Raw genomic sequence first — 24,994 nt, 5'->3', positions numbered from 1 at the left:
ACAAAATAACCTAAGGTACTTTTGAGTTGAATGGGAAGCCCACTGCTTCACTAAAACCACTCCACCTATTCACTCTTTTGCCTAAAATATTTTACAGTGCATGCATACATTTGGTTCTGCTATTCCTATTTGTCACCCTTCTGTTATTTTAAGGATTTCTAAAAATAATTTGTCTAATAACACCTCCAATATAATTAAGTCAAAAATTTTTTACATGATTTTGTTTTTTGTTCTTTTCTTTTTTTAAATTTGTTTGTTTGTTTGTTTACTTATTTATTTTTGGCTGCATTGGGTCTTCGTTGCTGCACGCGGGCTTTTTCTAGTTGGGGTGAGCAGGGGCTACTCTTCTTTGCGGTGCACAGGCTTCTCATTGCGGTGGCTTCTCTTGTTGCGGAGTGTGGGCTCAGTAGTTGTGGCTCACAGACTTTAGAGTACAGGCACAATAGTTGTGGCGCATGGGCTTAGTTGCTCTGCAGCATGTGGAATCTTTTTGAAGTCCTCACAAGAACAACAGACTAGGGCACGCTACTAGATACAGAAATTCTCAAAGGGGTTTTGAATTGTAGGTAATTTAGACCATCCCTTGGCTGAATCTGCAGAGAAAAGAATAGCTACCCAGAAAAGCAGTGAAATATGATAAGAGCTTTGAGTTTAGTATGCATTCCTGAAGACTTCAGTTTTGACCTCTGATATGAGCTGATTCATTATAAACAAGGATTTCGTGTCTGATAATATACTTCAGTTATTCATAGTATGATAATTTCATAGTCTAATGCATAAAACTGTTATGGCTAGCTTTGATTATGTGAAACTTTACTGATAATGCATTTTGTAAGATGAATAAATGATTATCTTATAATAGGTGCATTTATTTATTTGAAACTGGAATCCAAGTGAGTTTAAAGTTTGAATAGTCAAACCATGAAATTAAAAACTCATGATAACTATTACTTAATTTTTAGTTTTAAAAATAGCAAATTTTACTATTTTTATTCACTTCTAAACTTACTTCCTCTGTCATTAATGCTACATTATAGTTAACCTGAAAACTACCCTACAAGACTTAAGAAGTTGTTGATGTTTTATACATAAAAGGAAATGTATGAGTTTTTTTTAATAGTTGTCTAGTTTGGAAGCAAAATTTATTAATAGTACAAATAGTTCATCTGAAAGGAGTAACAAAGTACTTGTTATGGAAAGTGACAGTGACTGAAAGAATGACAGCATTCATGGTGTTCTTTCTGAGGATGGCTTCAGCTGTGACATTCAACAGAATAATTTCATTTGCCATCTCCTTGACCTTTAAGGTGTTGTCAAATATTTTACTTCTACATACATTATCAAATCCATAATGTAGTGTTGTTATTTTTACTGTAAATAGTCGGTTGTCTTTTAAAGAAATTAAGCTAAATTAAAAAGATGGTCTTTATATTCACCTGCATACTTAGTTGTAAATAGTTCTCTTCATGTCTTCCTAGAAATTCTAGTTTCCATCTCCACTCATTTCCCTTCAGCCTGAAGAACTTTCTTTAACCTTTCTTGTGTTGCATGTCTGCTGGCAAGACATTCTCTCAACTTTAATTTATCTGAAAGTGTTTTCATTTACTCGTTTTTAAAGGATACTTTTGCTAGGTATAAAATTCAGGGTTAATAGGGTGTGGTGTTTTTTTTTTTTCAGTCCTTTAAAGGATGTTGTTCCTTGTCTTCAGACCTCCATTGTTTCTGATGAGAAGTCAGCCAACATTTGTACTGTTCTTCTCATTATGCAACGTATCTTCTCTCTGGCTGCCTGTCAGACTTTTCATATTATTGTTGACCTTAAGCAGTTTTACTCTAACAAGCCTAGGCATAGTTTTCTTTACATTTAACCTGCTTGGGATTCACTGACATTCTTTTAAATATTGGTTGATGATTTTACCAAAATTGAGACATACTCAACCATTATTACTGTAAATATTTTTTCTGGCCCAAAATTCACTCTCCTCTCCTGGGATAACTTGACATCATCTCACAGGTTACTGAAGTTCTGTTCTTTTTTTTTTTTTTTAATCTTTTTTCTCTGTATCCTTCATATTGGATCTTTTTTTTAAATTAATCTGTCTTCAGATTTGCTGTGTTTTTCTTCTGTGGTCTCCAGTCAGTTGTTAAGCCCATCCAGTGGATTTTTTTTCTGACACTTTAACTTGGCTTTTTTGTAGTTTTCATGTCTCTGATAACATTCCCCATCTATTCACTCCTTACATACATCTTTTGCTTTACGTCTTTGAGCACATTTATAAAAACCATTTTAAAGTCCTCTGATCATTCCGACATCTCAGTTTTCTCTGGGTCTGTTTCTATTATTTGTTTGTTTACATCTTTGAGAGTCACATTTTTCTGTTTCTTCTTATGCCTAGCAGTTTTAAATTATATGCTGATTGTTGTGGATAATACATCGTAGGGACTCTGTATTATGTTGTCTCCTCTTAGGATTCTAAGTTTCGTTGTGGAAAATAACTAAATTACTGACAAGTGCTTTTGATCCTGTCACAATTGGTTCTGTTCTTTGCTAGGACAGGTCTATTTTAGATTTATTTTACTCCTAGAACATGGCCCTGACTCTGTGGAATGGTTCTTACTCCTAAACAGCTATTCTCCACCAGACCTGTACATGTACATGGAAGGCACGTGTACAGCCCAGTGCTCAACTAACGACTTGTGCGTAATCCTTACACAGACTTGTTAAATCTCCTCTGCATAGCTTTCTCCTCTCCAATATCCTGCCCTGCAAATTTTAACCTCTTGAGCATCTCCAAATTCCAATCTTTCCCCCTCAGTTCACTTAGACCATCATGCCCATTCAGACTTGCTTCCTGTGCCATGATCCAAAAAGTGCCCTCAGGCAGAAAGCCAAGTGAGTACGGGGTTCCCAGGGTGATACCCCCGCCCCTTCAAGGATTGCATTCTTGTGTTACTTGTTGTCTAGGGCCTGAAAACAGTTTCCTCACACATTTAGTCCAGTTTAATGGTTGTTTATGGGAGGAAGGCAAAGTCCAGTACTGGTTACTACTCTATCATGGCTAAAAACAGAAGTCTGGGCTTAGGTTTTAATGAAGCAAATCTTGGCGAGCATTGGTGCCATCCAGCCAGCCCATGAATTGATAGAAGTCTTTCCAGGGTAAATTTCTCCTGAAAATCAAGGTTGGAGTTGGTGTCAACTGAGCCTAACTGCCCATCTCCAGCGGGAGCCCACCCTTTGTGTTGTCTGGCTCAGGAGGCACCCAAGGATGCTAGGAAATCTTGACCATCCCTGTGCCATTTAAAGAGAACAGAAATGTGTATTTGTAATGATTGAGTCATCACGGAAAGATTAAATCATACTCCTTGCACTCTGTTAATTACCTTATAGATTTATATATAATAGACTTTAGATAGATTTTCATCAGAAATAGTTAACATAGTATAGTTCATTTTTCAGGGATGATGAATATTAGTAAAACATCTTTCATAATGCAAAGTATGTAAACTACTTTAATATATATCACCACAATTTAGTCATCATAGCCAGCCTAAGAAAAAGTTAGACATGATAGTTTTATTGTTCCTAATTTACAGATGGGGAAACTGAAGTTCTTTGTAAATGGTTTTCAAAATCACATCACAATTGAAGGACCTGGGACTTAAACATAGGCAATCTAACTCCAAATTCTGTGCTGCTTCTGCTGCGTTATCCTGCCTCTCGGCGTTTATGGTCTTCTTAATGCCTGTTAATGACATCATCATCATCCAGTCTATTCCCCAAGCTGGAAATCTCCATCTCACCCTTGATTTCAGTTTTCAGTAGATCATCTGGTTGCCGTGCAAAGAATAGTTGGGGGAGGGAGTGATATTTGAAGCAGAGAGAACATGTAAGTGGCATGTAGAGGGTCCAGCCAAGATAGAAAGAGTGGATGGATTTGGTTTATATTAAATATTTTGGAGATAGTCAACAGAGTTTGCTGATGGATTGGATGAGAAGGATAAGGGAAAGAGAAAAATCAAGGATGGTCCTATTTTGAGCAAATGTGGGGATAGGGGATAGTCTCCTTGCCACCAGTCTTTTTTGATTCTAGTGTATTCTCTACTTGGCCACCAGAGTTATCTTCCTTATAAATGTGACCTTGTTGCATTCTCTCACGCTTCTGCTTTAAGACCTCCACCAGCTTTCTGTTTCTTGTGCGTGGTGATAACATATTAGACCACTAACCTCCACCTCTTAATTACTAATCCCGGGTCCCTCGTCTATCTATATCTAATGTTATTTGATAGTGCCTACCTTATGGGGCAACAGTCAAGGTAAGTGAGATAATATTTATAAAGCTCTTGACAGAATACCTGACGCAGATAATCTCAATACGTAATTATTCATGTTATTGCTATTAAGACTAGACTTTTTTAGTTTGGCATACAAGCCCCTATACATAAAATTATGTCTTATTCAACGCTTGTATCTCCAGCACCTGTTCCGGCACTTGTAGCATAGTAAGAATGCACCAATGTGTGATGTGCAGGTGTGGAATGACCTGACCCTCTGTAGTGGATGTACCAGTTCATACTGGAGCCTTCCCAGAGAGGCTGTGGGCCTTTAAAAACTGGACCATAGAAGTATCACTGGGTCATTAATTTAAAGATTTATTTTTAAGTTTCTTCAGGATTAATTCATTTTTGATTAACAGTTTACTCCATCCTGTTATCAAAGTCTGCAGATTTGTTGCTTTGTGAACCATTTGTAAGAAGCTGGTCTTTATGTAACATAAGCATAAAATCACATTTAACAAGGATTCCAAACAGTGAGCCGATCAAGTTACATCAGAAAATCTGACAATGTGATGTTACCTGAAAAAAACATAGTATAAAAGTATGTATGTATATTTAATATGATTGTATACTTATTGTACAAGAAGTGGGATAGCACGGGGGTGAGGGCACAGACTCTGAAGGCAGATGCCTGGGTTCAAATGTTGTTCTGTTGTTGACCAGCTGGGTGACACTAGGCAAGTCGCTTAGCCCTTCTGCTTCAACCTCCAAATCTACAAGGTCAAGTTAAGAATAGATGAACTAATATACATAAAATGCCTAGAATAGTGCCTGGCACGGAATAGTACATGCTATTTAGTAATAATCCAATTCTTTGAAAAAAATTCTGTACACACACATGTGCACACTTGCCTGCATATGTTGAAAAAAACACCAGTGGGAAATGTCAACAGCTGTTTTCTCTGGATATAGGGTTACTGCAGAAACATTTTTTATCATGTTTTATGTTTCTTATAATCAAGAGCAACCATATATATTAAATTTCTTAAAAATCATCAGGCACACAGTATTTCCACTGGCTTTTGCTCCTCCCTCCTCAGGAGTGACATCTCACCTAGCTGAAGTGCACTTGTTTACCTGAGCCTCACACCTGCGAATTTCTTACATAGGTAGAAAGGCGTAAAATTAGAATCAGGAGGAGGAAAACAAGAATGGAAAAGTTACCCATATTAAGAACCTCTTTGCTACCCTGAATGTTTCTCTGCATCTGTGCATCATGATTTCTTTAAGATCATAAGCATCTGTGATATGTTCATCAGTGCATAAAAATTATTTACATACATACATATATATATATATAGTTCTTTTAGGATTTTTGTAACTTCCCATTGTCTCCGCTGAGCTCTCTTCTCTGACAAATGTTTTGTTCAGTGTATCGGTAGAACACGGGCCTTCCTTTCTGAAGCCGCGTTTTTCTCGTGCAGGGAGTTTGCCTGGCGTGATCCCGAGTTACCTGAAGTCATTCACATGCTGCAGCACCAGTTCCCGTCAGTTCAGGCAAACGCAGCAGCCTACCTGCAACACCTGTGCTTTGGCGACAACAAAGTGAAGCTAGAGGTACAGGACCAGTGCCTGGGATGCCCAGAGTTGGCAGGGTGGGGAATGGGGAGGGCCGAGCAGTGCCTTTCCGTTTAGCAGCTGCGTGCTTGTGTGCTTAAGAAATGACCAGATGCGATCTAGAGGCCCTTTTCAAGGGGTGTTCTGATACCAGTGACTCTTTTACTTCTCAGCTGTGCATTTCAATATTTCTTGGGAAAATCTGGGATGAGATTATTTCTTGAAGTACATTTAGCATTTTCAAATCAGGTGTCCACTCATTAGCTTATTCATAAAACATGAAACAAAATCAATTTAACCTGCATTTTAAAAGTATTTTCTATAAATCTATTAGATACAAATTATAGTATGTACTTGTGAACTCATGTATTTTACGAGATTCTGGTCAGAATCGGTGCCAACACACAATTAAGTAAAGGATTTATAACCATTACTAATACCGAACATATAGGAATATTTTATTTCAGATTTTAAGCTTTTGGGGCTTTTACAGAAACATAGTGAGTCATTGATATTGGCTAGATTTAACATTTTAGACCTTTTTCCCTCCTGCAATGTCATATGGAACTTACGCGTTTTTCACCCCTTAAAATTTAGAACAACACACAGTTACAGACTAAAGGTGAATGCAGTAAATAAAGCCCAAAAATATTCACATAAATATTAATGAAGTGACAAATAGAAGAAAACTTAGGGAGAGTCACCTAGAGAAACAGTTCTAGAAAGCAAACGACTTCAGTCAAAAATCTCTTCCTGGGGCTTCCCTGGTGGTGCAGTGGTTGAGAGTCCACCTGCCGATGCAGGGGACGCGGGTTCATGCCCCTGTCCGGGACGATCCCACATGACGCGGAGTGGCTGGGCCCGTGAGCCATGGCCGCTGAGCCTGCGTGTCTGGAGCCTGTGCTCCGCAACGGGAGAGGCCACAGCAGTGAGAGGCCCGTGTACCGCAAAAAAAAAAAAAAAAATCTCTTCCTGTGTTGTCTTCGACCCTGCATACAGCTTTGTTGTGGTCGTGTATTTGTGCATTTCACTTGGAAGTGACAGCATAATCCCTGTGTACATTTGGAGGGTTGGCGTATGACCATGTTACCTGCGCGTGGCCGTTAAGCCACCTAAGTCTCCCTTCCCTTCTTTAAGCCATGAACCTGTGAAAAGAGCTTCATCTTAGAGTGTGTCCTTAAAATTTATAGAACATGTATTTTTTTAGAATAAAAAATAATCATTTGAAATGATCTGGAGTTGTATGTTTTCCGTGATCTTTCCATAACAGACTTTTGTTTGATCTCTGATTGACCACATGTCACTTAGGCCTGGTACCTAATATTTTTCATTCTAGGTGTGTAGGTTAGGGGGAATCAAGCATCTGGTTGACCTTTTGGACCACAGAGTTTTGGAAGTTCAGAAGAATGCTTGTGGTGCCCTCCGAAACCTTGTTTTTGGCAAGTCTACAGATGAAAATAAAATCGCGATGAAGAATGTTGGTGGGATACCTGCCTTGTTGCGACTGTTGAGAAAATCTGTTGATGCAGAAGTAAGGGAGCTGGTCACAGGTGGGTAAAGAATGTGATCATGTCTTGGAGGAGATGTTGAAAACCATCTAGATTCTGCCCATGTATGGTGGCATCGTGAAGGACTTGGAGGTTCTAGGTTGGAGGTGACAATACAGTGCTCACAACTGTGACAAAGGCTGTGTGTAAGTTAATCTAATGATTCAGAAGGTACTTGTTAGTGCATAAGTATCAGCTAACAGATGTCTTGTCACCGAGGGCCGAATACGTCATTTTTCATTACATATTCCGTAGTAATTACTTGTTTTAAATAGACTGGCTCTCCTTCCTTATGAAAATAAACTGTACTTAATGGATTGGCTACCTTCCACTTCAGTTCAGCCTGTGTCTGAAAGCCTGTTAGTATCTCAGATGCTTCTCTGGGTACTGGAGATGTAAAGTTGAATAAAACTCAGTCCCTGCCCTCAAGTAGCACTTCGATTCCAGAGGAACACAAGTGATTTTCTGTGAATGTCAGTGAAACGTCCAAGTGCTGGACTCCGTAGAGGTTGCATTGGGAGCACGGCAGATGGGTAGGGAAGTTCTCTGGTCAGTGTGAAACCAAAGCTGGCCTAAAGGTTGAGGAGGCATTGGCTGGGTATACAGGGGAAATATTTCCAGTCGCAAGCAGAGGCTCGGAGACAGCATGGGTTATACAGGCGGAGCTGCCAGCAGGAGGGGGATGCTGAAAGGAGACAAGAGCAGAGAGAAACACAGGCCTGGTTTGGGGAACTTGTGTCCCACATGCAGTGGGAGTGATTACAGGGCATGGCGTGGCTAGTTTGGGCTTTTATATGCATTCTTCCAGCAGGCAGTAGGGTTGGGGGATTGATTTGAAGTAGATGAGCCTGGCACCTGGGAGGCCTATGAGGAGGTCAGTAGTCTAGAGATAATAGCTTGAACTGTATCAGTGGTAGAAAGAAGGGGTGGGCAGTGGAGAAGAGGAAACAATGAGAGAAATATTTCATGGCCAGGCCACGATTGTCCAACGTGGGGAGTGAGAGTCCCAGAGGAACTGAGTGATGCTTTGTCTTGAGGTCAAGCTGAGAGAACAGTTCTGCAGGAGGGCGATTAATGACAGCACTGTTCATAACAGAGTATTAGGGGGAAATACTGAGTATTCATTGGTAGGAAAACGGTTAAATAAATGGCAGTACATTCACACAGTGAAACCACATAGAAGGGCTGAAATAAGTGCATTAGAGCTATCTGTAGCAACATAGATAAATCTCTAGAAACATTGGTAGAATGATAAGCACAGCATGACACTATGGTATAAAGTTTAAAATATGCAGGTTGAGACTATCTTTATTTTTTGATACAGGCACATGCAATAAAGGTAAAATTTTTCATTAGAATGGTAAAAGACAGATTCAAGATAGTGGTTACCTCTACAGGGTGCGGGTAGAGAAAAAGGCATTGAGGAGTATAATCTGGCTCCACTTCTTTAAAAGGAAAGAGAAATCTGAAACAAAGAAGACCAAATGTTAATACAGTTGATCCTTGAACGACCTGGGGGTTGGGGGCCCTGACCCTCTGTGCAGTCGAAAATCTGCATATAACTTACGGTCAGCCCTCCGTATATGGAGTTCCTCCGTATCCACGATTCCACATCTGTGGATTTAACCAGCCACCGATTGTGCAATACTATAGTTTTTACTATTGAAAAAAATCTACATATAAGTGGACCTGTGCAGTTCAAACCCATATTGTTCAAAAGTCAACTGTATTTAACAAAGCTAGGGGTGGTGGACATCTGGGTGTTTGTTTTATATTTGCTATGCTATTTTTCATGCTTGAAATAGTTAATTTAAAATGTTTTAACGACATTTCTTCCAAGTGAATCCCATTCTCCACTAGCTTCCACTATGAAATCAGAGCTTTAGGTTCTGTCAGCTGTTATTCAGTAATACTTAGGAACGTAGCAAACCATCTTGAATCTAATATTTAGTTAAGGGGAATCAACTTTCTCATAAGATATTCATGTTCAAAATAAGTACCCTGTACTTCGAAAAAGGTATGAAAATTACGTACTAAAAGTAGAATGCACTTTATATATAATCTTAAACTCCAGAATGGACCGCCTGCCCTAATGTAATTTGAATATTAATGCTTTAACACATCTCAATTACATATTGATTTATTAGTAAATCAATTTAGCTCCCTCTTTATAAAATGCTTTTGAAGCATCAAACCCTCTCACACCAAAAAATAAATTATTTACATTTACATACTCTGTATTGTGTGTATGAAATGAAAATTAGAACAAGCTAAATAAAATTAAGCAAAAAAATTATAGACATATCCATTCTAGAAGTTAGCACAATCACTGTGATTACACCCAAATATTTGTCCTAAGCCCCCTGTTAGGAAGACAGTGTTATTTGCAGTATATGAGTACTTTCTTTCCTCGTTTGATGTTTCTTTCCCATCGTTTTGAACTCTTCTGTGAACGTTCAAGTAATTTCTCCCAGTAATACACCTGTGCAGCCAGCAAGGCTGCAGAATGATGTGTGCAGGCTCCCTGAGGGATCAGCAGTGATCCAGGGTCGACCTGACCTTGGAAGCACAGCTTCTACTAGATTTGGTTCTGTTTTGATTAACTAGGCAGATTTATCATGACTTGGTCCTTACGTCCTTGATGTGCAGCTTTTTTCTCTTCTTCTGTCATAATTTCCCACGGGAGGAAGAAGTCTTGACTGCATTTTTGTTTCTGAGGTTTTATCCTTGGGAGAAACTCTAACAGTGTCTTTCATGAACTGAGCTCAAGGAGTTTGTATGATGTAGTGATAAACAAGAAGTGTATGAAAGTTTGGTGATTTTTTTTTTTTATTTTAGAATAAATCAAATTTATTTGAAGTAGAGCCAGACTTTACTATTAAGGGCTTTTATGTGCTAATTTACCTGGTGCGTACTCTGGATGTGAGTGCTAATTTAGATGTTTCACTGCATATATCTTCATTTCTGTTTGGGAACAGTACTAAGAACTGTGCTGAGAACACAAAAGTTTTAAGACTTGGACCTTGACCTTGAAAGAGGATATGAGTTTTCATAATTCAAAAAGCTATTTCCCTAATAGATTGTATCAGTTCCAATATAAAACTAGCAACAACCTCTGATATTTCTTTTTTGGAAATAGCTGCCTGTAGCTTTTAGGCTTTTTTTAGAAGTATTTTTTGGCCATACTTATAGGTTAGGGAATATTAAGAACTGTTTTATAACTCTGTACTTTTACCTGGAACAGTTTATACTGATATGTGGACGGATTGCTTATGAAACGTTTTCTTCAAAAGTAGTCTTTGCTTTGGAATGGCAGTAGTGTGTGTAAGCAATTCACTGAAATGCCAATATATAAAGGAGTTGGACCAGAGGACTTCGGAAGTGAGTTCCCAGTTTCAAAATGCTAAACGTCAGCCCAAGTTTGATTTGTACCTAAACACTATCTACCTAGTGTGAAACTACCAAGTCATAATAAATCGAGCATAGTTGCTTGGGGTCATGTGTGTATTACATGTATACATGTATTTGTAGGTTAAGATTTATGGAGGCAAGAAAACTTATTTATTCACATTTCTCAGTTCTAGAATTTAGTGGTACCAACTTTAACTGATGATCAGTAATGTTTTAAGAGCAGCTAATCCCTGATGTATTTTAAAGAATGACAAAATCAAGAGAACCTTGAGCTCTTTCATTAACTATTCCTGAAGTCAGATACTCATACGCTGTCTGTAAAGCACAGAATCACAAGGTTGGAGGGGACCTCCAAATTCACTTTGTCCAATCAGCCATCCAACACATGGAGCCCCTGTACGGCTTCCACACAAAGTAGCTGCCCACCATGTGCTTGAACCCACAGGGATAGGGGGCTCATTACTTCGTGGGATTAAGACTGAGCAGCACAGTTGTCCAGAAAGCAACAAGAAGACATTAAGTATGACTTGAGAGGCAAGGAAGATAAGCCCTCAGGACCTCATTTTGCCTAAGAGTAGCCCTACAAGAGAAGACCAGTTAGCCCCAAATCCAGCCTTCCAGACCTTTCCTAACCAGGAAAGCATGTCCCCGTCTGAACCATTTTCATTGAAACATGTCTGCTCCAAACATGGGTAGTAGGGTGCTCTGTGACTGCATCACCCACCATTCCCTATCAGCTGCCCATCTCCTAGAAGATATCCTTCCAAATTTAATGTTCTTCCAGTGTCTCCACAAAATACTCTGGCCCTGGCCAACCTTGCACGATGCTTGGCCTTTGTAGGTACGGCCTAAGAGTTCTTCACTGTAAACTGTAGTCAACTTAGGGTCATGAAATGTTAAAGCACCGTGAACCATTGTGTTCAAAATATTGTGTTATTTGAAGAAATTACTATCCCCTTGAAACTAGGTATTCTGTTGTCCTTAATATTAAGTAATTCAACCTCGTTATTAATTCAAAGCCTTTTCTTGCACTTCCCTTTGTTTCAGTCTGGCATTTTTAACGCACTTCAATGCAGAAATTTTAGCTATTCTTTTTAAAAGATGTCTTGCCTTTGCTTTAAATGTAATAACTGCCCAGGGCCTGCATTTTTGGCCACATCTTAATTTGCAGAGGTAGGAAGGAAAAATACTTTTGGCCCAGTGTATTTTCCCAGGACAGTGTGGCTGTCATTGTTAATTAAAATAGTTCTCTAGTATGTGACGTGATTCTTGTGTTTTCTTCACTGTGTTGAACATGTTCCAGGTTGGAACCTAATGAGCTTTTCTTTCGGTAATTGCTGATACGTGTAGGTGCTTAGGCTGAGGTTTTTATTCCAAAGGTACTTTTTACCTTTATTGTGCTTAAACCTGAAAGCTGGATGGAGTATCGTTGTTCCCCAGTTGGGTTATAAAATGAATGTCTGCTAGGCCACAAACTATGGGTGGAAAGTGGGAACATCTTGTCACTAGAAGAGGTATGTTGAACTCATTTGTTCAAGATAATTAAATATGTTTCTAAGCTAGGATATACGAGTTTCAAGTTATTGAGCATCCTGAAAGCATTGTTTTTTAAAACTATATAAATTGAAGATATTGCATAGAATCTGCAGGCCTACCTTTAATGAGCCAGATGTCCCAAAATTATCATGCTTCTCTTACCCCATTAACACTGGTATTAAGTACCAAAACGTAGCCTTTGAATAATAATGGACTTTGTTTAAATGACTGCTATATTCACATTCCTTCCAATTTAGCAAGAGATTATTATTCCTCCATATGGCTAAGTAAAATATTTCCACACTGTTTATTTTAAAATGTTTGGATGCCAGCAGTAGATTCCAGACGCTATGAAGAACGTGAAATTAGGCGTATTCCCTTCCTGATCATTAGCTCCTTATTTCTAATTAGACAGTAAATTAATAAGAAAATGATAGTTGGGTGCCAAGAAGGGTACATGGGCCAGGCTCAAGTTTAGCAAAGAGCAGGACATCCTATAAAGAGCCAGAACCTAATGGACATGCATTCAGCCTTTTGGATGATTATGTGCCATTACAGAATGAAATGATTACTAAACATGTCCCCTTGGCCTAACTAAGGTGCCTTCAAAACAGTCGTTTATTCCCTGGTGCAGAGAGGAGTTGGCCTCTTACTTTCTGTCCTGCTTTTTGTGGGCCCCTAAGAGCTGTCAGGAGTCTCATGGGTAGTTTTCAGAAATCCAGCAACATCGCCTCCCAATTCCGAGCCCAAGTCAGTAGGATCCTTACCACTTGGCCCTCTGTATAAAATAATAGCAAGAGGAACGTGCACTCTCCTATTTACTGAACATTTCAAACCATAAAAATTAGTAATGAGAAATAAAATGACAAAAGTTTCATTGGTAACAAAACAAAAATAGTTTAGTAAATGCAACAACTCTTAATTCAGAGTCACAGAACTTTGAGATGGAAAGGGCCCTAAAGAAATCTTCTATTCTGCCCCCTGTAGTACAAGATGAGAAACTGGGATACAAAGAGATTGAGTCCAGAGGTTGGGTTTCTGCCATGCAGGCTGGAGCTCTTCCTTCCCTGCCTCTGCCCACCCTGACCCATCCCCAAACTCTGGGGGAGGGTGCAAATGCCCATTTTCACATGTCATTTTCCTTATTCTCTCAAATTACCACCAGAAAGGGAAAAGGGAAAAAAAAAAATCCCATAATATCTCAGTTAGTCTCTGAATTTCACCCGGGTATATAAATATTTTTGAACTTGGTCACTCGCACAGCCACATCAAACTAATGATCAGGTGTAATCCTAAAGCTTCAGGTTGCTTAGAAAACACGTGAACTGTGATTTTAGTCTTGTGAGTATTTCAGGATTCACAGTCTGAGTATGAGAAGATTTGCCCTTGGAAGTGGACTATGACATTCTATTTTGTGCGCGGGCTTCCGAATGCCGAGTAAGATGAGGCAGTCAAGTGGGGAGACTCAGAGGTTCCTGTAGAATTCAGGTGGTCAGCCAGTGGTCAGGGTGGGGTCTCTCAGCACAAGACAGGCCCCGTAATGACACTCCCTCAGTAAACTAGACAGCACGTCGGTGTGCGAAGGATGAGAGCACATGACGAAATTCTCAAAAAGAGGTGCCCAAGAGACCCCACCCGGGTCCCTTGGGTACTTTGCAGTTTCTGAGTCTGTCTTATCTCCCGTGAGACCCCACCCGGGTCCCTTGGGTACTTTGCAGTTTCTGAGTCTGTCTTATCTCCCGTGAGACCCCAGCTGGGTCCCTCGGGTACTTTGCAGTTTCTGAGTCTGTCTTATCTCCCATGGCTTAGGACTGGAGGCACTTTCGTCTCTAAGCTTCTTTTGCTCGGACCAGATGACAAAGTGGAAGCCTTAGTGCCGTTACAAATGAATAAGCACATTCCTGGAACACATAAAAGTCAGCTGTGGAACCTGCAACTGTGGGACTTTGTCCCAGGGAAAATCTCTGTGGTAGTGTAAATAAATTCTCTGTCAGAGCATGAAACGACCTGAAGAGCACCCAGGGTGGCCGGGTCACTGCTCCCACTGCCACCTCTGCATCAGAGCAGTTCTCCCAGGGGGCTTTCCCTTCGCGTGACCCGTTCGCTTTTACAAACTCCCCGCTAACAGAAAGAATCATCCTTTACGTGCCTTACGGGCAATGCTTAGTCAGCAGTTCTGAATTTTAAACGGATTGATTTTCAGAGGAAATGCCTTTCCAGGGTACATAGGACTGTATGCCTCCATGAAGTCACTAATCCTCTCAACCTGCCCCTGAAGTTGGGAAATTACCTAGGTAAGAAAATACGGTGAAATGCAAAGTGGCTCTATAAACGGAGCTTTAGAAATCGATAGATCTTCTCAAAGATGCTGTGATCTACCTTTGTACCTGAAAAATCACAGAAACAAAGGCTTATGTTCTTTAAAGACTGAAAATATAAAGATCTATCATTCAGGTGCTTCGGCTGGGGACAAATTTAAGCAGCGGGAACAGTCCCCTTCAGATTGAATATGTAGGCTGGGGCCCTACCGTGTGCAGTGTCTGCGGCCAGCTCAAGTCTTCGGTTCCACACAGCCCCCTCCTGGGCAGCTTCCTTCTCTCAGATCACCTGAGCCCTCACTCACTGCGGTGGGAACCCGAGGTCCTGACCACCATGACCGCAGCTGGGCCTGACTTTGCCTTCCCATGCCTGGCATGGAGGATGCCTCAGCTGGGCCGGAAATCTCAGGGAGCAACGAGGGACACAAGGCAAGCCCACCAGGCGGGCCAGGCCAGGCCTCCCTGCAGGACCCCAGCTCTCGGGGCAGCTGCACTGCCCACCACCTAAGATGCCAGCTGTGCCAACCAGCAAGGAGTGTAGCAAAGCCTAGCCTGGCAGCAGGGGTACAGGAAGAAGAAAGCCCGGAGCCGGGCCTGTAAGCCAGCTCCAGGACTGCACGTTCAGGTGCTCTGCGGCTCACTGCACACGTTTTCAGGAACCTCTGCTGAGATGGTCTCATCTTGGGAACCCTGGAAATGATTATCCACCACTGTGACTTGTTTTCCTGGGAATTTATCCAGAGAAAGGCATTTCTATAACTGAAGACAGTCCTTTTGTCCCACTCTCACAATAATTGCTTTCCCATTATTTCAGTTCTGTTTCAGTTTCACAATTTATTCACAGCATTCCAGTCCTGGTGGAAAGTTTGAGTCATTTACCTGAAGCCACAAAATGGCAGACACTTCTCACACTACCTTTTTCCCGCTACCCTCTTGATTTCCTCATTTCTCTTACCTGTACCATATTCTCACACAGGAGGTGAACTGTTGGCTCATCTTTGACGTCACCCTCAGCTTGCGTCAGGCTCCAAATTCTCATCACAAGCACTCACTCTCCTTCCTCTTTGCTTTCCCATCCCCTCTGCACTCCTTCAGGCCCTCATCACATGCTCCCTGACCTACTGTCCTGGGACACAGGCTTTGCCCCTCCTGGTCCACCAGCTTCACTGTCCCCTCCTGGGATAATGCCTGTCCCTGCAGTCCATCCTTCCCCAGCTGCCGGTCCAAATCTGCAGCCCCTATCCTCCCCTCACCTTCTGGGCCAAGCCTAGCCTCAAGGTTTCCCCACTCCTGCCCCTCGCAGCTAGGAGGTCACCCCCCAGCCTGCTTCTCCCTGGCCTCTGCCCTTCACACGCCAGCTCGAACGCAGTGCTCTCCAGTTCCACACCAAGGCAGAGGTTTGCCTGCTAAGAAAAACATCCAGGGAGAGGCAGCATGGGGTCAGGAGTGAGTGTGGGCTCCAGAGTCAGATCCACTTGTTTCCTTCCAGCTCTGTGAGCCCCGGCAAATCTCCTCACCCGGTACCAGCTGCCCGGTGAGAAACACAGTACCTGCCGCTTGGCGTTTCTGTGGAGCTGGCCTTACTGCTCTTCCTACTGGTGGGTGCTTTGTCAGAGCTGCCTGGTGCTGCAACTATTTGTGGCAAGGCCTCCTGGGAGCAGAGGGCTCACCTACTTGTACCCCTTAGAGCCTGGCATGAAAACATCCCTACCAGCACTTTCCAGTAGAAGTGTAAACGCAGGGCACATGTCATTCTGAACTTCCTAGTAGCCACATTAAAAAGGAAAAAGAAAAATGTGTTTATTTTAATAGTGTAGTTTGTTTAACCCAGTAGTTCCAAAATATCACTTCAACTTGTAAGCAGTATAAAAACAATGAGGTGTTTTACATTCATTTTTTTCATACCAGGTCTTCATAATCCAGCGTGTATTTTACACTTACAGCCCATCGCGGTTTGGACCAGCCACATTGCACGCGCTCGATAGCCACATGCAGCCAGTGGCTGTTGTATTGGACAGTGCATGTCTAGGCTGTGCTTGGGTATAAGTAACATGTGTCTAAAAGGCATGAGGTACAGAGCTTTAATGCCGGAAGGGGGCAGGGATGCAGGTGACCGTGTTGTGACAAGATATAGTAGCCATAGCATCTTGTCATTACTCTGCCCAACTGAAAGTTGCAGAGGTTTATAAAAACCCTACTGGGGTTAGGGAAGAGCTTCGGGGCAGCTCCAGAGAGAAGAAACGGAGGTGTGTTTTTGCTAGATCCTGGGTGTTTCAGCCAGAGACCATCTCGGGAACCACGATGGAGGCATGTGCTAGGAGCAGACAGGGGCCCTGGGTACAAAGGCCCATATTCCTGCCTTGTTATCCACAGACTGTGGGTTTACGAGAAGCACACATGCTTGGACGCTTATATGCAATCTGCAGCCTTGATGTTTTATATTTTCACTTTTAGTCTAATATTTCCACCCCTGCAAGAATGCTTGCAGGGTGGGTATACACGACACCAGCCTGTTCCAAGCAGCCCATTGGATGCAGAATAGCCGGGAGGGGACGAACATATATACCAGGCAGTTCTGACCCCCAGAGAGCTGAAGCATGATAGTGACTTATCATGATGCTTGCTCTGTGCAGGGAATGATGCGGCCAAGATCTCGTTGTCTCTTCTCTGATTTAATGCTCTTCACACCCCTAAGCCTTGGGCGCCTCGTGGACATCTCATGAAAGAGCATGTCTGAAACAAGAATGTCAGGAACAGACACTGAGCATGAGGCCAACTCATGAAAGAAAATGCAGGGGCATGTCCAGTGGTGATATTTGAAGTTGCACTAGCACTTTTTTGGCTGTTTTATTTTTCTTTTTTGCGTTGCCCATGAACCCTTGTGTTGTGCAGTTTCGGGAGGAGGGGTTGTTTGTTTGGGTATTTTTTTGATAATAAGGAAGCAGCAAAAATTGAATACTATATAAAAATTAATGGATTTAGATTTCTTTCATATCAGAAAAAGAAAGAACAACAGTTGCATAGGCTGTTATGTATTTATGCTACCAGAGAAATAGCATTTTCAAAATGTTGTTTGGTTGGTTTTCTAATGTCCTTTAAGAAATGCATTTTTCAAATGGTGCTATTATTTTAATTAATCAAGTAAAATCAGTTTCTAATTTAACTATGAAATTATCATTTGGCTGTAAGAATAGCTATAATGCTAGTTTTAAATGTGCACTCTTTCAAAATTCTGTGGCCTAGGATTTATGTGAATGGTATTTTAATTACTTTATTCATTCTTTGTGGGGAAAATGAACTTTCATCTCTTACGGCAGTTTCTCATTGTGGTTACTGGTTGCTCATAATTATGTGTACTTTTTCTTGTGGTAGAGAATAAGCAGGGTTTTCTACAGTAGTATGCAGGAAATTCCCTAATAATTTCAAAATGAGTTTGTTTATATATATTCTTAGTTCTCACAACAAATAGCTAATTGCTTTAAATAAAAACCTCAAGTTTCCTAAACTGAATTATAGTTTATTTTTAACTTTCTTTTAAGGAACCAAGAGACAGTGGAGTGTGCTGCTAAATATTTTTGAAAATAATTTTGCACTAGGACGTCGGAGCTGGAGGTTTATCATGTTGATGGAGAATGCTAATAGTTCTGTATTTCTCATCAGTCTCGCTACATATGGGAGCTGGTGTATTTTCCATTCATTACTTACTGTTCTAGGAACATTCTCCCTGACCCATTAAATGAAGCCCTAGACAGAGTAAGTGGAAAGAACATTGTTTTATTACTGCTTTAGTGAGGCAAGTGCACACAGGTATTATTAGTTGGTCTTAAGAATGGTGCTTTTTACTTTGAGTAGAAAAGCCAAAGTAATCATTCCGTAGCTCAGGCTTTTAAGTTTAAGTGAACCTTCTTCATCCAATGTTGGTTGATCAGAACTGGTTAATTTGGCTTTCCATAACCTCTATTTTTGAAAAAGAAAGTGGGGAGGAAAAACCAATGTCTTGGATCTTGCTTTGATGTTCAAAATGGCGAGTTAAATCCTTACCAAATGTAGTTTTTTGTGTTACATAGCAAAGTACAGGATTAGAGGGATAATGTAACTCTTAATGCAGGATCAGAAAGCTGCCTTTGTGCGGATGCCACCGACTTAGCAAAAATAGAATCTTTCATTTCTTCTGATCAAGAATAATTTTGAACATTTTTTGAAGTTGCAGGAAAGGTAGCTTTAATTTCTATTGCAGACTGATTTTAAGAGTCATCTGAGGTGACCGAAAGATAACCTAGTCAGCTGGCCTGCAAGTCTACTGAAGGATTACGTATTTTTAAGTAATTTCACATTTTATAATTGGGCACCACTGGTCCTTTCTTTCTGCAGTCTGAGGGATGGGGATTCAGGCATTTCGGTGTAACTTAACTTCTGGTTCTGGGAGATGGAGCAGCAACGTAATTCTCCTGGCCCCATAGCTAGGGTGGTAGTTTCAGCAACCATCCGTTTTGGCCTTCGTGTGAAAAGCAGGCAAAACTGTGCTGGCAAATTCCCTTAAAGATCCAGACCACTGTTCTGACCCCCTCCATGTACTTACAGACCTTCAGGGACACTCTCAGGACGCTCAGTTTTAAGAACAGGTGTGAAAGGGAGGGAATACATACTTAGGTGCTAAATCTGACAGGCAACAAATAAAAGGGAAATCTCAAAGCAAGTACAGGTTATTAAATTGGATCCATCAACATATATTTCTGAGCACCTATTATGTCCCCTGCATATGTGTAACCAGACATATAAAAGAATAGATAATAGAGTGTTTCTTACTCATTATACTTGCCTAATGAAATTTAATATTAAATTTAGAAGAAGAAATGCTCATCATCCTGTAAAAGTGATTCACTTTGTTATAAAGCAGAAACTAACACACCATTGTAAAGCAATTATACCCGGATAAAGATGTTAAAAAAAAAAAAAGTCAACATGTAGAATTTCAAGCCTACCAAATAATTAAATGGGAAGTGAATTCATTTTGTGCATCTTGACTCTTTAAGGTATTATGTGTAAAGCACACAGTGTCTGGCACAGAGTAAAACCATAGTAAATGGCCAGGTTACTATTGTGTATGTTGATTTACGAATGTTTCTGCTCTCCAATCCCCTGTAGATGTAATGGCTAATAGTAAACTGTAGAATGACATATAACTCCACTGGTCATTCTAAATGCCTGACAAGGAAAAGAAAGAGCCAGACAAAATCCTTGTTCCAGCACAGAAAGTCAGGCGAATCCACAAACCTGGGAACTCTCCTCTTGCCAGAGTAGATCTTAGAAGTAGCCAGGAGTGGAGGCAGGAACCATGAAAAACAAGCTTTTCTGCCAGCAGTCGGAGAACTTCTAGGCATCAGCTCCAAGATCCAACGTGCTAAGTAAGAACCACCCCTCTTCTTAGTCGTGTTTTCACCTGAAGCGTGTGACTCAGCACTGTTTAATTTTCCGTAGAGATGTATCTAATTTTATACCTATAACCTACAGTATGATAGACTTTACTTTGCATAAACCTTGCCTTAAATTAACGTTACTGGAATGCATTTATTCTGTGAAGTAGAACGTAGCTTATTGGAAAATGCAACTCTCCCCCATGTGTAGAATTTCGTGGAGTGAGGACTTTGAAATGCTTTCACAGAGAGAAAAACTGTTCCAGTGGCCTTCAGAATCGCATGTTATAAAACTGTCATCAGGAGAGGTTAGGAAATGACCCTTCCCCACCACTGGCCTCTGGGCCACACGCTGCCCCTCTGGCTGACTCAGGCCCCAGGCAGCCTCCTTCAGAGCGCTGGGTGGGGTGAGGGTGGCCTCGCTGGCAGAAAATGTTAAAGCCCTGTTCGTGGCGGCTGCTATCATCCATGCTTCTGTGCCTCAACCCACTCTCCTTCTGTCTTCTCTCCCCTCACCTATCATTTGGGTCAGAACCAACCTCCAGAGACTTGGTTTTTCATCCTTAGCGCCCAAGGTCTCTTCTGTGGTCATCCGTCCTCAGATACTTTTCCCCTAATACAGTGCTTTTCAAATGCCTTTTAGACACAAAACCCTTTTTTCAAACAGAAACATACAGTGAAGCCCAGTATTGAGAACAGATAAGGATGGAGCTGTTCCCAGTGAACTGGGATGGGATCTGGAGCCCTGCCCCCAGTTCTCACCCACCTCCCCCATGGCTGCCCTTAAGAGCCCAGCGGAACCCCCAGAGTCCAGGGAGCCCGGTTTAAACCCACTCACATACATGCAGCCAGTTTTATCAGAATCCACAGAGAAGTAGCTCAGCTTGTGGAGTTTCAGTTCACTTCATAAGCACCTGCAGTGTGCGCCGCCCTCTCACCAGGACCATCAGCCACAGGATAGTTATGGAAACGAAGGTCTGTCGTGGTGGACAAAACAAGCCTTCAGAGGCAAAGCAGGGTCCTTCCTTTTCCCGATGCTGAACTGTCCAAATCCCCCTCGAGTCCGAGCCTCACTAGATGGGTCACCACTGAGGCTGAGGTCCTGAAAAGCTGTGCTTATGGTGGGCTGTCCCACCCCAAAGGGTAGGAGCAGAGAAAGGATGAAAGTCTTGGGGGAGCAAGGGAAACCCAGTCAGCAAGGCCCAGACATCAAAGCCAAGTGAGAGAGGAGTCAGGACCCAGGGCGTTTCCCAGGACAGGGCCCAAGCATCTGCCTCTGTCATCGACCATCCCTCCATGGTGTGAGTGGGTCAGGGCAGGTGTGTGGGGAATGGACGGTCCTCTCGGTTCACAAGTATTGTTTTACTGTCTTCAGTTCTAGCCCTTTGCTTGAACCCCTCCTCCCGCCTCCCTCCTTCGTAAGGGGCCCTGCGATTTTAGGCCCCGAGAAGGCTGCTGCTCAGGCAGTTCACAGGCTGGCTCCTTGGTCACCAGAGCCAGAGCAGCAGTTTTCAGCCTTGTCTCTGGCCCAGCACTCTAGATCAGTCATGTTCACAAGCCTCGCGTGCTTCCATGGACACAGGCAGGCTTTGCCAACTCCTTCCCCTCCACAGGCCTCGAGCGTTTTTGTGTGTTGATAGTTCTAAAATCACTATACTGACTGATGCAACTTGCCAGGGATACATCAGGAGTGTAGGGCTCTGAAGATCGAGCTGTACCGTCTCTCCTCCACCCCATCCCCTCTTACTTAGGAAAATGCATCAATGTGAAAATGACATTAGAGTAGGTATAATCCTGAATTTGCTCTAATTTCTAAAAGAGTAACTATTAGGAAATATGTGCTTTATAACAATAATTTAACCCTCTTATGGTTGACACAGAAACGAGGACCCTCTAATATGCTTATAATTCAAATAACACTCTAATAAGCTACATTTAAGGTCTGGTGTCCTAGCAATATTGATACGAATTACAATATTGGGAGCTTTTAATTTATTGTTAGTCTCGCCTGTATCCAAAAAGGAATGGTAGTAACTTGCACATGCTGATAAAACTCTTAACGTGGAAATAGAAATGTTTAAACCTTATCTAAATATGGGAGATAAGACAAATGTAACCACCCTTTGTGCAAGTTACTTCAAGCGTAATATGTAAGCATGAGCTTCCTGGTAGCAAAAGTAAGAAAAGGAAGTGTGATGAAGAGAAAGTGTCCTTCTTTTGAGAAAGAGAAGTTCTTTTCAAGTACTAAATGTTAAAAATGGTTTGTCACACACAACACTGAATGTAAGGGATGATACAATGAACCACATTTTTACAGCCATCACGGATGCATCATATTTATGACCCTTGATTGGATTGTGCCCCTCCCCCTCACAGAGTAACTCTAATTTGCTTTGCAAAACCATAGTCATCTTGCCTGATAGATACATAGGCTCCGAAACTTAAGATAAGGACGACTTGGTAATATACTGCCAGAAGCTTACATATGTTCAGTCAACATTTATTAGAGGCCCATCCCCAGCCTGGTTGTAAATTCAGGCCATAGATTAGGTTTGGGACAGACTGAATTCCCATCAATTAAAGCTAATATGTTTATTTCATTACCAAAACTGCAGGATTTCTAATTGATCTGATATTTAAAATCTCATTCTTTAGGAGTTCTTTGGAATTTATCCTCATGTGATGCCGTAAAGATGGCAATCATCCGCGATGCTCTCTCAACCCTGACAAACACTGTGATCGTTCCACATTCTGGATGGAATAACTCTTCTTTTGATGACGATCATAAAATTAAATTTCAGACTTCACTTGTTCTGCGTAATACGACAGGTTGCCTGAGGTAAATTTTTGTTTCTTCTTTACGATTAAGTCTGTGATTAAATAATATGTGTCATAGCTAAGTTGACTTCAGGATGATTTAATATTTCATTTCTATTAATATCTCTCTAAGTTTCCAAGTTCTTTTTTTAATTTAGACCACTGGGCTTTGTTATCCTATGAGGAGAACATTGTGAGCACAGAGCAGTGGCCTGAGAGACATTATCTTATAAACGACTCTTCTATAGATCAGTCAAAACAGCCCTGTCAGTCTGAAATTACTGTCAAAATTCCAGTGTTTTCCACTCAAGCAGCATTTTTCTGGTTGTCACATTCTGATTGCTAATGTGTTGGCAGCCTAGTGTTTGTTTAAATTGAAAATGTGGAAGTGCAAACTTCAAGTTATAAAGTAACTCAGTCACGGGGATGTAATGTTCAGCAAGGTGACTGTAGTCACTAATATTGTGCTGTAAAGTTGAAAGAGGCTAAGAAAGTAAATCTTAAAAGTTCTCATCACAAGAAAAAAACACTTGGTAACTTTGTGTGGTGACAGACGGTAACTAGACTTATTGTGGTGATCATTTCACAATGTATACAAATGTCAAATTTTGTACACCTGAAGCTAATATAATGTCTGTTAATTAGACTTCAGTCTTTTTAAATGTAATGGTTAAAACTTTTTTGCTTTTAAAACGGTGCAAAAAGGTATGGTTTAAGCAACCATTGGGTTTAGAGTTTTATAAATAAATGAAAATGAGCCCAAATACTCTTTTCAGTTATTATCTTTAGCATTTAAAATCCATAAAGCCTCCTTTAACTGTACACGGTGCTGCTCATTATTTGCCATGAACTCTCATCAGCTCAATTTCCACCCAGTTTCCCAGGCTTACTGGGAACTTGAAACAGAAACCTTGGGGCAGAGTGGCCTGGTGACAACAAGAGTGGGCTCTGGCTTCAGACAGACTGACTTCCTGTCCCATTCTGAGCCTCAGTTTCCTCATCTTTACAATAGGGGTAATAATAACATCTCAGAGTCGTGAAGACTCAGCTTGTATAAAATACTTCGTGTAGTGTCTCACACACAGTGAGCGCTATTTACTGTTTAGGCTAAGATGTGTGAGCGTCTCTACACCAGAGCTCGAGGGAGGGGCCTGGGCTTCTGCTCTGAAGCCTTCCGCTATTGTGATGGGTAACTGGGTCAGGGGAGGGGGCGACAAGAATCAGGCTCCTAGAAGGCAGGCCAGTTCCCTGACTCAGATTCCTGCATCACCGAACGGCTCACATGGCCTCTGCTGCTGATCTGTGGGGCAGCATCTCATCTCCCTGTACCTGGCTCAGGGGAGGCCGTGAGCCCTCAGCTAGCCTGCCAGGCTTCAGGGGAGGCCCAGGGACGGGACGCATGCTCAGGCTCCCCCAGTGGTTGAAGGCTATTAACAGTTGGTGAATGCCTTCTGTGTAAATTCATTGATGGACAAAACAGGGTAGGTCGCGGCTCGGATAGAACCAAGTTCTATTGATGAAGACAGGTAAATAAATAAACAAGAAAATAACAACAGATGCCATTTAAAAAATAGGGTGATGTAAGAGTTAGTAGGTGGTCACTTTGATGGTCAGGTGGTCTCTCATAGGAGGTGAAGTTTAAGCCTAGTTGGAAACACCACAGGAGCTGCTCCTGTGAGGGCGGGGTGGGGGAGGGGAGGAGGACGCACTGGAGACAAAGGGAGCGGGGAGTGTACAGGCTCTGGTGCAGGAAGGGGCTTGAGGCTGGAGCTTAATGGGCAAGGTGCAGCGTGAAACCAGTTACGTCGGATTTTTTAGATCAGAGCAAGGAGTGCACCACATGCCAAGTGTCATGGGGAACCATCAGAGGGTCTACTCACAAGAGTAGGGATGGTTTCTGGCTGTGATGGGGGCGACAGTGGGGGCAGGAAGGCAGATGATGAGGGTGACAAAGGCCAGGCACCAGAGAGAGGTCGGCAGAACGGAGTACGTTGTGGAGGGAGAGGCTGACAAGGTTTGCTCATGGACTGAATATGAGGGGCGAGGAAAAGGGAGGAAG

General features: G+C 41.7%; 1 protein-coding gene across 16 annotated transcripts in view; it reads left to right on the top strand.

Moving 5' to 3' along the window:
• The window catches only part of PKP4 (plakophilin 4), a 252,775-nt gene that overhangs the window by 206,336 nt on the left and 21,445 nt on the right, over positions 1–24,994 (top strand). For all 16 annotated transcript variants that reach the window (XM_033860144.2, XM_033860143.2, XM_073807691.1 and 13 more), the window contains 3 exons: positions 5,760–5,892; positions 7,229–7,442; positions 22,774–22,957. In XM_033860144.2, the coding sequence (XP_033716035.1) occupies positions 5,760–5,892; positions 7,229–7,442; positions 22,774–22,957 (531 nt within the window). The remainder of the gene's footprint in view (positions 1–5,759; positions 5,893–7,228; positions 7,443–22,773; positions 22,958–24,994) is intronic.

Source organism: Tursiops truncatus, chromosome 7 (genome assembly GCF_011762595.2).
Source record: "Tursiops truncatus isolate mTurTru1 chromosome 7, mTurTru1.mat.Y, whole genome shotgun sequence".
Classification (NCBI taxonomy): domain Eukaryota; kingdom Metazoa; phylum Chordata; class Mammalia; order Artiodactyla; family Delphinidae; genus Tursiops; species Tursiops truncatus.
Note: the sequence above shows the minus strand (reverse complement) of the source record. Positions and strands in the feature narration are given on the sequence as shown.